The following is a 14510-nucleotide window of genomic DNA, read 5'->3' as shown; positions in this document are numbered from 1 at the left end:
TGTCAGCATGGTGATTCAGGTCAGACATCTAGTCTCCAAATCTAGATTTTTTTTTTTTAAGTCTTACGTAGATCAAGTTGTACTTAGTTGGCTGTTTATCTAATTTGGTTAAAAATCTTTATGATCAGTTGGCCATCACCTATGATCCATGCTAGTCACACCATTCTACTTATCACTCTGGATGTGCCTGTTACAAAGAACTGTGTTCGTCTTGCTTCCAGGGGCTATCAGCAAGTCTCTGCTACCTTGGCTTCTGATCATCCCCACTGAAATCAGGAAGCCCATTTAACAGAAGGACCTCTCGGCTTTACCCCCAGCTTACATAGGATATCTACTATAGCACTTTTCAAAATGCTGATACTCCCAGGTATAATGTATTTCTCAAAGTCAGGGTGAAAGGAGTATCCCCTTGGCCTTAATGGGGGACACAGGTAGGGTGGGTAACAGGTTGCTAATGCTAAATTAACAACAGCCTTTTCTTCTGAGTTGTTGGATTCTTTCTTCCATATTACACCAAGGAATTTTTGGCATCTCAGCCTTCGTTTTGGCCATGTTTGAGTCTAGGTTTTAGTCAAGCAGTTGAGCAAATAGTTGGAACCATCCCCAGCTGCTTGCGTTAGAACTGTGAATCAAAATTTTCTGATGAGTGTCTACATTAAGCTGATTTAAAATTATGATCCTCTTTGTCTATGGTCTAGCTCCCTTAGAATCTTTTTCCACATGGTCCCAAGGTTTTCTCTCTAGAAAGTAACAAAATCTTGCAGTTCTTTTTGTGTATAAACCCATTTACATGTCTGGAGGCAATGAGGGGTGGGAGGGGTTAGGTAATAGGAGAGAATTGGCATTCTCTTGCAAGGTAACTCCTTGAGGTGTAGTTGTTACACTGTCCTTAAGCAAGGTAGCACTAGTCTTATCAGATAGGGGAGGGTTGCCTCTGCTGGCTTAGGAAACTCCATAGAATCTGGGGGTTTTCTGTTATCTGAATCGTCCCAAATGTCTCCATTTAAATTCTTGGGTCTTGCTCTTTTATAATCAGTGCCCTCTTCTCCTGGCCACGACGAAGTAACTGGCACTAGAGTAACCCTCTCGCTTTAAACAACTGTTGCAGTTATTATTGGTATATAACAAACCACATCAAAACATAGTGGCTTAAAACAATAGCAGTTGTTTATTTCATTGTTTCTGGGGAACAGAAATTTAGGAAGGCCACTTGTGACATGAGAAAGGTGAGGTGATACAGTATTAACTCTAAATGAACTTAGATCAATTGAAGATGCACACGAGTAGCCCTAGAGCAATCATGAAAATTTAATAAAATGATGTGTAGCTAAGAGGCAATAGAGGAAATAAAATGAATCAGTAAAGCGTATTTGATTAACCCAATCAAATGCCCTAACTTTCACATAGAACTAGTGAAAGTGAATTCATCCTATATTGTAATTCAGCAATCCTACAAGAGCAATGCCTGCATCTGATTTTTGCCTGTACCAGCTTGGCAGCGACAAGGAAAACAAATTCTTTTAGGAAATTATAGAAATTCCCTGGTTCTCTGGCCTTGAGGATTTAAAACACTGAGTGTCCTTTTCTCTTTTTGAGCTGTCCAGTGAACTTAGGAGCAGCTGACCTACCTCACAGTCTTGCGCTCTCTCACAATGTCCTGTCACTCAAACTGCAAAAGCCTTGCATTAGATCGGTGCTTCATTCTAAGTTACCGCAGGTGATAATTTAAGTAATCCTTTCATCACTGGATGTCATGGACTAGTGACGTTAAACCCTGTCATGATCACTGGATCCTCATTGTCTTCAACTCCAACCAGATCAGATAACCAATCACAAAATTTCACGTTTTTTTTTTTAAACATCTTTATTGGAGTATAATTGCTTTACAAAGGTGTGTTAGTTTCGGCTTTATAACAAGGTGGGTCAGTTATTCATATACATATGTCCCCATATCTCTTCCCTCTTGCATCTCCCTCCCTCCCACCCTCCCTATCCCACCCCTCTAGGTGGTCACAAAGCACCAAGCTGATCTCCGTGTGCTATGCGGCTGCTTCCCACTAGCTATCTATTTTACGTTTGGTAGTGTATATATATCCATGCCACTCTCTCACTTTGTCCCAACTTACCCTTCCCCCTCCCTCCCCGTGTCCTCAAGTCCATTCTCTAGTAGGTCTGCATCTTTATTCCCATCCTGCCCCTAGGTTCTTCATGACCTTTTTTTTTTTTTAGATTCCACATATATGTGTTAGCATACGGTATTTGTTTTTCTCTTTCTGACTTACTTCACTCTGTATGACAGACTCTAGGTCCATCCACCTCACTACAAATAACTCAATTTCGTTTCTTTTTATGGCTGAGTAATATTCCATTCTATCTATGTGCCACATCTTCTTTATCCATTCATCTGCCGATGGACACTTAGGTTGCTTTCATGTCCTGGCTATTGTAAATAGAGCTGCAGAGAACATTGTGGTACATGACTCTTTGAATTATGGATTTCTCGGGGAATATGCCCAGTAGTGGGATTGCTGGGTTATATGGTATCAGTATCAAAAAAACAAACAACCCAATCCAAAAATGGGCAGAAGACCTAAATAGACATTTCTCCAAAGAAGATATACAGACTGCCAACAAGCACATGAAAGAATGCTCAACATCATTAATCATTAGAGAAATGCAAATCCAAACTACAATGAGATATCATCTCACACTGGTCAGAATGGCCATCATCAAAAAATCTACAAACAATAAATGCTGGAGAGGGTGTGGAGAAAAGGGAACCCTCTTGCACTGTTGCTGGGAATGTAAATTGATACAGCCACTATGGAGAACAGTATGGAGGTTCCTTATAAAACTAAAGTTTCACTTTTTTCAGGAGTGTATTGACAGCAGTAACTTCTGTACCCAGTTACTGTAATGGTCACTGTTTAATTGCAGACCACAGAATCCACTCTAGCAGTTTAAAGCAGAAGTGGGAGAGTGTGGGTTTCGAGTTTTAGTGACGTGCTGTCAAGAGAAATGCCTCAACTACACTGTAAGGTCATTTCAGCAAAAATCCTGCTGTGGCTACAATCTGTTATACACAATTTGGTTGAATACATACACGTATATACATAAAAATAAATATATTAAATACAAAGTATATTGAAATGTACCTACTGAAAATATATCGAATACGGAATTATAGTTAGATACATTAATAACTGCTGTATTATCTGTGAATAAAGGAATTACATGGATTATATTTGAAAACTTCATGTTTATTTTGGCCATTTAGGACTTGGAATTGTTTTCTCTTAGAACCTGTTTTATAAATTCTGGTTTCATTTTCAGACTAGCCTAAAAGACCTACATAACCCATACTGTATCAGAAATGCAAAAGAGGCCATAGCATCCGAAGACACTTTCAGAAGCACAGCCGTCTTTTAAAAGATTTCACAAAAATTAGACTGCTTAAGACTTAAATTATAGATACGTTGAACCTAAAGAAAATAAGATATACAGACTTTAAGATTGCCAGCCATGCAAGTTAGGGGGTCTAAACTACCATTCTAGCTACCAAAGGATGGCTTCCTGGTTATCTCCATCCACTTCGGCCAAGGCTGTATTGGCATATTTGGTGACCCCACTGCTGTTCATGTGGAAGTATTTGTATGTGAGGATGGAAAGTAGAGCTGCTACCATGCTTCTTGCCCTCTGTTGAAATTAATCAGAAATGGGGGTGGGGGTGGGTAACAGACATGGGTGGGGGAAGTGAGATAGTATATGTCACAAGTACAGAGTTAGCTTGGGTGACAAGGTGAATCCGAATTGTGGACACATGAGAATAATACCCAAGCCATGTACTGAGGATGGTCTTTAATTTCTACAGTGAATGGACTGTCTGGAAGCAGGTCTCATGTTGGCAAGGTTTTTTGTTTGTTTGTTTTTTTGGCCATGCTGCACGGCATGCAGGATCCTAGTTCCCCAACTGGGGATCGAACCGTGCCCTCTGCAGTGGAAGCACGGAGTCCTAACTACTGGCACCAGGGAATTCCAGCAGGTTTTATCTGTGAGGTGTGATGTGGTTCGGTTAAGAGGTAGGTGTTTAGCAGTGCCTGTTAAATTGTACCCTCTCCCTTCTTTTATAAATTTTTCAGCGATCCCAGGCTCCTGAAGCATACCATTTTTAAAAAGGGAAAACATACTTTTCATTGCTATTGGGTGGAGGTGAACTGAAGGCTCTGCTCTAACAAATGGTCACAGTGGTGACAACTGGAGCAGGGAGCAGGGAAAAGGGGAGCTAAGTGAATCCCCCCCAGTATCGTGAAGTCAGCCTCTCCTCGGGGCCTTTTCTTGAGGATTCCAGAGGCCAGCAAAGCGTGTTCGCCTCTTACTTCTTGTTCCTCTGTTACTTGTACCATATTGATCTCCTACTGTTCCTCTCTTTTTCAGCCTGTGTGCTAGATGCATGAAATAAGCAGGTCATCTCAAACTTTGAAAATAAAATTTTGGATCATGTGACATAAAAGATTGTATATGTGCTAAAATATAGGCATTTGTCACTGTTCAGCAATTTAGTTATTTCTGTTGTTATTTCTAGGCAGAAGAAATCCTCAGGCAAGAGCTGGAGAAAAAAGAAACACCAAGTCTATACTGCTTGCTTGGAGATGTCCTTCGAGAGCACTCTTACTACGACCAGGCCTGGGAGTTGTCTCAGCACCGCAGTGCTCGCGCCCAGCGCTCCAAAGGCCTCCTCCATCTGCGAAGCAAAGAGTTTAAAGAATGTGTGGAGTGCTTTGAACGCTCGGTGAAGATTAATCCCATGCAGGTTAGACAGTTCATAAAGCCTCATCTGCTCTTGTCTTTCTTTGATTTTGACTTACTGAATGAACACCCATTTTCTTTCATAAAGACTGGGGAGCTCATCTGTGAGCTAAGGACCTAGCCTTTAGAATACTTCTTGCTTGTCACTAAGAGTGGACAGGTTGCTTTTCTCTTACTCGCTTTCTTTTGTGCTTCTTTTATTCACTTTTCTGTTTCATTTTGTTATTTCTCTCTGTTAACTGTCCTTAACACAAATACAGCTATTAAAGTTAGGCTCCATTTTGAGTAGATATACTAGGAAGGAAGTGAATGAGAGTCAAAATTACAGGCAGTGAAGGACTCTGCAAGTAATTGTTGATGTCAATAATGAAAGAAAAACCTTTATATAAAAAGGGTAACATATAGAATGGGTAGTTGATCATTTTAGGGAAAAAAAAAGTCTGTATTTACATGCACAGAAGCATTTTTAAATGTTTAAAAAAATTTTTAAGATTTGAAAAAATAATGCAAAAGGAACCTGGATCTTTAAAATAAGTAAGTACAAGATAAATCCACAGGAGAGGACCTAATTTTGAGGGGAAAAAGATCAACCTATTTTGTATTTCATGATATTCAGTTAGTTAAATGGTTTTATTCCTAGAAATGTTTATTTTTTTTAACCAAACTTTCTTTATGACTGCTTTCCCAATCACCAAAGTCACACATACCTGTCAACCATCCTCCTGACAAACATGCACACCGACTTAGTATAATTTTAGTTATAATACTAATTTAATATCAGCCACTAATATTTACTGAGTACTTACTATGAGCCAGGTACCTCTTTGGGCACTTTGCCAGTATTTGAACCCAGACAGTCTCACTCCAGAGCCAGCAGTCTGTTCTTTTTTAAATTGTGATAAAAAGCCTGTAACATAAAATTTACCATGTTAACCATTTCTAAGTGTACAGTTCAGTAGTGTGAAGTACATTAACTTTGTTGTGTAGCCATTGCCACCACCCATCCCTACAACTCTTTTCATCCTGCAGAACTGAAACTCTGCACCCAGTAAACAGTAGGTCCCGGTTCTCCCCCCATGACTCTAGTCCCTAAAAACCACTGTACTTTCTGTCTCTATGAATTTGGCTACTCTAAGTACCTCATATGAGTGGGATCATACAGGATTTGTCCTTTTGTGACTGGCGTATTTCACTTAGCGTAACGTCCTCAAGGTTCATCCATGTTGTATCGTGTGTCAGAATTTTCTTTCTTTTAAGACTGAACGATATTTCACTGTATGTACATACCAGTTATTTTATCCATTCATCTGTCGATGGACACTGGGTTGCTCCTACCTCTTGTCTGTTGTGTAGTGCTGTAATGAATGAGGGTGTGCAGAAAGGGTCACTTTTGAACTGGGTAGACTTGGGGCATATCTTTTACATTGAAAAAAAATCAGAACACATTCTTTTTTTAATGACAGGTTGAGCTAATTGCTTACTTTCCTCGCTCTGGGTAGTGAATACAATGAGAATCTTTCTCATCTGTGGGCTGGTGAGAAGCCTGGAGAAGAGAGTAGGACAGGTGGGAGTACAGAATATCAGCAGAAACTGACAGTTGCATTTCGCAGCAAGAATGCTTACATAGAGTTGGTTGTTGTTGACAACTTGCTCTATCTCAGAGTTCTCAACTGGGGACGATTTTGTCTCCGGGTCCTTTGGCAATGGTGGGGAGGTGAAGGGGTGCACTACTGACATCTAGTGGGTAGAGACCAGGGATGCTCAAACATCCCATAATGCTCAGCACAGCCCTCCACAATAAAGAATTATCCCAGCTAAAATGTCAGTAGTGCCAAGGTTGAGAAACCCTGCATTAACTTGATTATCACTGGACACTTTTTTTTTGGTAGAAAATAGAACTCAGTATTGTGTTACTAAAATTTTACTTTTATGGAAAACTGTATCATATCCTTGCTTATCTGTTTAAAGTTTACCCAACCACAGCTGCCATAAGGAGTGGGGAAAATAAATTCCCTCCCTTAGCCTCCATTGCCTAAGTTAAATCACGCACGTGGATTGTTTTCTCAAGCACACAGTCTCTTAACGTCCAGCCTTAACATTGTCCTCCTGCCTCACTGGCTACTCCTTCTCAGTCTTCTTTGCTGGTTCCTAGGGCTTAGTCGTTGGGCTGTATATCTCTGTCTACACTCACTCCCTTGATTTAATCTAGTCCCATAGCTTAAATACCATCTGTATGCTGACAACTCCCAAAAGTTTATTTTCAGTCCTGTCTTCTCCCCTTAATCGTAGACTTCCGTATCTCACTGCATTCTCAGTCTCCCCATTCGTTACTCTGACTAAACATTTCTAATATCCGAAATACTGTTCTCCCCCTCCTAAAAGCTTTTGCCCCCAAGATCATCCCCGTCCCTGTAAGTGGCAGCCTGTTTGGTCTTGGAGTCATCCTTGATTTCTATTTCCCTCATATCCCACATCTAATCTATCAGTAAATCCTAGGAGATCTGCCTTTGAAATATATCCAGAATTGGACAACTGCTTGCTACCTGCAACCATTCTGGTCAAATACCCATCACCTCTCACCTAGTTAATATATTACCTCCCTACTGGTCTTCCTGCCTCTGTCTTGTTACAATCTGCCTATACTCAATGAACATCCAAGTTGATCCTTCCAAATGCAAGTCATATGTGTCATTCCTCTGCTCCATCACCTGTGATAATAGCCAGGTCTCTGACTGGCTCAAGGCTTTTCCAAGCCTAGCCCCTGTTGCTTCTTTACCTTCCTCCTCCCATTCTCCCCCTCGCTCACCCCACACTAGCCTCTTTGTTCTTCCCTGAACATTCCAGGCACATTTCTGCCTCTGGGTTTCATCACTTGCTGTTCCTCTGCCTGGAATGTTCTTCTTCTGGATAGATATCTGCATACCTTGCTCCATGACCTCATTCACTTCTGGGATCAAACGTCACTTTCTCAGAGAAGCCTTCCATAATCATTCTATTTAAAATCACACCCCCACTTTCCACCCTTACCTTACATTCCTTATTTTCCTTCCCTACTTTATTTTTCTCCATAGTACTTAGCACCTTCTAATATTATATATAGCTTACTTAAAAAAAACAATCTTTTTCTCCTCCACTACAGTGTAAGTTCTATGAAGGTAGAAATTTTTATCTGCATGGTTCATTCACATTTTCCTAGTGCTTGTAACAGTGCCTAGCACATATTGGGTCTTTAATAAATAATTGTTGAATGAGTGAACAAATAATATCTTCAACCAGTTATTCGATCAAATACATATTAATTGTCTGCTGTACACATGGCACGGAACCAGAGGAGGAAGCAGTAGCAGCAGATCACCAGATGGCCTGGTTTGTACCCTCTGCTACAGTCTAGTGAAGTGGACATAGACAAAGCTAGCCAACAGTATGAGGCCTCAAAGAAAAACCCAGAGAGTAATTTTTAAGACACTAGTTTTATAGAGGCCAAAGAGACTATTTCTGCCTTTTGTAGACAATGATGAAGAGAGGATGGTGAATTGGGCTTTGAAGGACACATAATACTTGAACAGGCCAATGGAAAGGCAGTGGTGAGGGCATTCCAGGCAGGTGAACAGTTTGAGCCCAGCCCTGGAAATACAAAGAGAAGGGGTGTGTGTGTGTGTGTGTGTGTGTGTGTGTGTGTGTGTGTGTGTGTGTGTACAGAGTGTTAGTGAATAGGCTAGTTTTTTAGAGTGAAAGGGAATAGGACAGTCCCAGTGGGAAAGCTAGACTGGAGCCAGATTATGGAAGGTCTTGAAGGTGAGGCCTTTGTTTTTTTTATTTGGCAGGTAGGAGGCTATTAAAGGGTTGATTTGTGTTTGGCTTTGTTGAATTGAAGGAATGTGGTGTGCATGGAGGTGATTTAAGAATATTGTTCTGGCAACTCTGTGGCCATGGGAGACACTAGATGTAGGCAGGCTTAGGAACTATAGCAGTGGTCTAGCAGGACAGTTGTCTGTGGGGGAGGGGCAATAGGAAAGAAGGGGTGGAGTAAGGGAATTCGCAAGGGAGGACTTGACAGGGCCCAATGGTCTCATTATATGATTTCAAATTAATTACTTAGCAAGACAAAGAAATGACAATTGCTCCAAGCAGCGTCACAGAGCAAACATATTATGTGAGGATATTTTGCAGTTTGTCATATGGATCGAATTCAGGCAGGCTGTAAGCCATGCCAAAATATGCAGGCGTATGATGCTACAGTTGTACAGAACTACTACAGGATGCAAACTTGAATGCTGTAGACTTACTATAACTCTTGATGCAAGTTTGAATTGTCTCTGAAGAAGGAGAGCTCCTACATGCTATTGTCTCCTCTAAGTCCTGGAATGAAAGGAAAATAGAAAAAGAGAATTTGAAAAATTCTATCCCTGCTTTTCTGACATATCCAAACAATTAGGTTTAATAACAAAACTCAGGCAAATGAGAGAGATATTTGAATGGCTTTTGTGCATTGTAATGGCTTCCTGAAATCAAATTGTTATAAAAATAGGAATGTTTGGTTTTATATTAGGGATGGTCTACAAAACTAAATGCATTTGTCTATGGTGCATTTGTTAGAGAACCAGAAGATGTGTGTACCATTTGCATTTGTGTTGAGATTGCTAGCTACCATTCGTTTACCCCTACCTGTTTAATTTTCCCAAGTAACTTTTGAAACTAGTAAAATTCAAAATCAACCGTAGACTTCTGGGGATTGTGGGCTGTTAGAAGCTGAAGTGGATGGTAATAGGAACATACATATGGATAATTACCTTAAACGTAAAAAGATTAAATGCTCCAACCAAAAGACATAGACCAGCTGAATGGGTACAAAAACAAGACCCCTATATATGCTGTCTACAAGAGACCCACTTCAGAACTAGGGACACATACAGACAAAGTGAGGGGATGGAAAAAGATATTCCATGCAAATGGAAATCAAAAGAAAGCTGGAGTAGCAATTCTCATATCAGACAAAATAGACTTTAAGACAAAGGCTATTACAAGAGACAAAGAAGGACACTACATAATGATCAAGGGATCAATCCAAGAAGAAGATATAACAATTGTAAATATTGATGCACCCAACATAGGAGCACCCCAATACATAAGCAAATGCTAACAGCCATGAAAGGGGAAATCAACAGTAACACAGTTATAGTAGGGGACTTTAACACCCCATTTTCACCAATGGACACAGATCATCCAAAATGAAAATAAATAAGGAAACACAAGCTTTAAGTGATACATTAAACAAGATGGACTTAATTGATATTTATAGGACATTCCATCGAAAAACAACAGAATACACTTTCTTCTCAAGTGCTCATAGAACATTCTCCAGGATAGATCATATCTTGGGTCACAAATCAAGCCTTGGTAAATTTAAGAAAATTGAAATGTATCAAGTATCTTTTCCGACGACAATGCTATAAGACTAGATATCAGTTACAGGAAAAAATCTGTAAAACACACAAACACGTGGAGGCTAAACAATACACTACTAAATAACCAAGAGATCACTGAAGAAATCAAAGAGGAAATCAAAAAACACCTAGAAACAAATGACAGTGAAAACAACGACCCAAAACCTATGGGATACAGCAAAAGCAGTTCTAAGAGGGAAGTTTATAGCAATGCAAGCCTACCTCAAGAAACAAGAAACATCTCAAATAAACAACCTAAGCTTACACCTAAAGCAATTAGAGAAAGAAGAATAAAAAAACCCCAAAGTTAGCAGAAGGAAAGAAATCATAAAGATCAGATCAGAAGTAAATGAAAAAGAAATGAAGGAAAAAATAGCAAAGATCAATAAAACTAAAAGCTGGTTGGTTCTTTGAGAAGATAAACAAAATTGATAAACCATTAGCCAGAATGATCACGAAGAAAAGGGAGAAGACACAAATGAATAGAATTAGAAATGAAAACGGAGACGTAACAGCTGACACTGCAGAAATACAAAGGATCATGAGAGATTACTACAAGCAACTATATGCCAATAAAATGGACAACCTGGAAGAAATGGACAGATTCTTAGAAAAGCACAACCTTCTGAGACTGAACCAGGAAGAAATAGAAAATACAAACAGACCAATCACAAGTACTGAAATTGAGACTGTGATTAAAAATCTTCCAACAAACAAAAGCCCAGGACCAGATGGCTTCACAGGCGAATTCTATCAAACATTTAGAGAAGAGCTAACACCTATCCTTCTCAAACTCTTGCAAAATATAGCAGAGGGAGGAACACTCCCAAACTCATTCTACGAGGCCACCATCACCCTGATACCAAAACCAGACAAAGATGTCACAAAGAAAACTGTAGGCCAGTATCACTGATGAACATAGATGTAAAAATCCTCAACAAAATACTAGCAAACAGAATCCAACAGCACATTAATAGGATTATACACCATGATCAAGTGGGGTTTATCCCAGGAACGCAAGGATTCTTCAGTATATGCAAATCAATCAATGTGATACACCATATTAACAAATTGAAGAATAAAAACCATATGATCATCTCAGTAGATGCAGAAAACGCTTTTGACAAAATTCAACAGCGATTTATGATTAAAAAAAAAACCCTCCAGAAAGTAGGCATAGAGGGAACTTACCTCAACATAATAAAGGCCATATATGACAAATCCACAGCCAACATCGTTCTCAATGGTGAAAGACTGAAACCATTTCCTCTAAGATTAGGAAAAAGACGAGGTTGTCTACTCTCACCACTGTTATTCAACATAGTTTTGGAAGTTTTAGCCACAGCAGTCAGAGAAGAAAAAGAAATAAAAGGCATCCAAATCGGAAAAGAAGAAGTAAAGCTGTCACTGTTTGCCGATGACATGATAATATACATAGAGAATCCTAAAGATGCTACCAGAAAACTACTAGAGCTAATCAATGAATTTGATAAAGTAGCAGGATACAAAATTAATGCACAGAAATCTCTTACATTCCTATACACTAATGTTGAAAAATCTGAGAGAAAAATTAAGGAAACACTCCCATTTACCACTGCAACAAAAACAATAAAATACCTAGGAATAAACCTGTCTAAGGAGACAAAAGACCTGTATGCAGAAAACTATAAGACACTGATGAAATAAAGATAATACAAATAGATGGAGATATACCATGTTCTTGGATTTGAAGCATCAACATTGTGAAAATGACTGTAGTACCCAAAGCACCCTACAGATTCAATGCAATCCCTATCGAACTACCACTGGCATTTTTCACAGAACTAGAACAAAAATTTCACAATTTATATGGAAACACAAAAGACCCCGAATAGCCAAAGCAATCTTGAGAAAGAAAAACGGAGCTGGAGGAATCAGTCTCCCGGACTTCAGACTATACTACAAAGGTACAGTAATCATGACAGTATGGTACTGGCACAAAAACAGAAGTATAGATCAATGGAACAGGATAGAAAGCCCAGAGATAAACCCACGCACATATGGTCACCTTGTTTTTGATAAAGGAGGCAAGAATAAACAATGGAGAAAAGACAGCCTCCTCAATAATTGGTGCTGGGAAAACTGGACAGCTACATGTAAAAGAATGAAATTAGAACACTCCCTAACACCGTACACAAAAATAAATTCAATATGGATTAAAGACCTAAATGTAAGGCCAGACACTATCAAACTCTTAGAGGAAAACACAGGCAGAACACTCTATAACATAAATCACAGGAAGATCCTTTATGACCCACCTCCTAGAGAAATGGAAATAAAAACAAAAATAAACAAATGGGGCCTAATGAAATTTAAAAGCTTTTGCACAGCAAAGGAAACCATAAACAAGACGAAAAGACAACCCTCAGAATGGGAGAAAATATTTGCAAATGAATCAACTGACAAAGGATTAATCTCCAAAATTTACAAGCAGCTCATGCAGCTCAATATCAAAAAAACAAACAATCCAATCCAAAAATGGGCAGAAGACCTAAATAGACATTTCTCCAAAGAAGATATACAGATTACCAACAAACACATGAAAGAATGCTCAACTTCATTAATCAATTGAGAAATGCAAATCAAAACTACAATGAGGGGGCTTCCCTGGTGGCGCAGTGGTTGAGAGTCCGCCTGCCGATGCAGGGGACACGGGTTCGTGCCCCGGTCCGGGAAGATCCCACATGCCGCGGAGCGGCTGGGCCCGTGAGCCATGGCCGCTGAGCTTGCGCGTCTGGAGCCTGTGCTCCGCAACGGGAGAGGCCACAACAGTGAGAGGCCCGCATACCGCAAAACAAACAAACAAACAAAAAAGCAAAGAAAACTACAATGAGGGCTTCACTGGTGGCGCAGTGGTTGAGAGTCCGCCTGCCATGAAGGGGACACGGGTTTGTGCCCCGGTTCGGGAAGATCCCACATGCCGCGGAGCGGCTAGGCCCGTGAGCCATGGCCGCTGAGCCTGCGCGTCCGGAGGCTGTGCTCCGCAATGGGGGAGGCCACAACAGTGAGAGGCCTGCGTATGGCAAAACAAAAACAAAAACAAAAACAAAAAACTACAATGAGATATCATCTCACACTGGTCAGAATGGCCATCATCAAAAAATCTACAAACAATAAATGCTGGAGAGGGTGTGGAGAAAAGGGAACCCTCTTGCACTGTTGCTGGGAATGTAAATTGATACAGCCACTATGGAGAACAGTATGGAGGTTCCTTAAAAAAGTAAAAATAGAACTACCGTGCGACCCAGCAATCCCACTACTGGGCATATCCCCTGAGAAAACCATAATTCAAAAAGAGTCATGTACCACAATATTTATTGCAGCTCTATTTACAGTAGCCAGGACAGGGAAGCGACCTAAGTGTCCATCAACAGATGAATGGATAAAGAAGATGTGGCATATATATGCAATGGAATATTCCTCATACATAAAAAGAAACGAATTTGAGTTATTTTTTGTTGTTTGATTTTTTTGTTTTTTTTTGCAATACGCAGGCCTCTCACTGTTGTGGCCTCTCCCGTTGCGGAGCACAGGCTCCAGAGGCGCAGGCCCAGCAGCCATGGCTCACAGGCCCAGCTGCTCCGCGGCACGCAGGATCTTGCCGGACTGGGGCACAAACCCGCGTACCCTGCATCGGCAGGCGGACCCTCAACCACTGTGCCCCCAGGGAAGCCAGTTTGAGTTATTTGAAGTGAGGTGGATGGAGCTAGAGTCTGTCATACAGAGTGAAGTAAGTCAGAAAGAGAAAAACAAATCCCATATGCTAACACATATATATGGAATCTGAAAAAAAAAAAAAAAGGGTCATGAAGGACCTAGGGGCAGGATAGGAATAAAGGTGCAGACCTACTAGCGAATGGACTTGAGGACACGGGGAGGGAGGGGGAAGGGTAAGCTGGGACAAAGTGTGAGAGTGTCATGGATATACATAACACTACCAAATGTAAAACGGATAGCTAGTGGGAAGCAGCCGCATCACACAGGGATATCAGCTCGGTGCTTTGTGACCACCTAGAGGAGTGGGATAGGGAGGGTGGGAGGGAGGGAGACGCAAGAGGGAGGGGATATGGGGATATATGTGTATGTATAGCTGATTCACTTTGTTATAAAGCAGAAACTGACACAGCATTGTAAAGCAATGATACTCCAATAAAGAGGTTAAAAAAAAAAAAAAAAAAAAAAAAAAAAAGAAGCTGAAGTGGGGGAAGTGGTCACCAAACC

At 40.4% G+C, this 14510-nt stretch overlaps 1 protein-coding gene across 9 annotated transcripts in view; it reads left to right on the top strand.

Moving 5' to 3' along the window:
• Window positions 1–14510, top strand: part of TTC27 (tetratricopeptide repeat domain 27) — a 183913-nt gene that overhangs the window by 121339 nt on the left and 48064 nt on the right. For all 9 annotated transcript variants that reach the window (XR_012325753.1, XR_012325754.1, XM_033838751.2 and 6 more), the window contains one exon: window positions 4583–4810. Coding sequence is in view for 7 of the 9 variants with exons in the window: in XM_033838751.2 (XP_033694642.1) it covers window positions 4583–4810 (228 nt within the window). In the remaining 2 variants the exon portion in view is untranslated. The remainder of the gene's footprint in view (window positions 1–4582; window positions 4811–14510) is intronic.

Source organism: Tursiops truncatus, chromosome 14, assembly GCF_011762595.2.
Source record: "Tursiops truncatus isolate mTurTru1 chromosome 14, mTurTru1.mat.Y, whole genome shotgun sequence".
In the NCBI taxonomy this organism is placed as follows: Eukaryota; Metazoa; Chordata; class Mammalia; order Artiodactyla; family Delphinidae; genus Tursiops; species Tursiops truncatus.
This window is presented reverse-complemented; position numbering and strand designations above follow the sequence as displayed.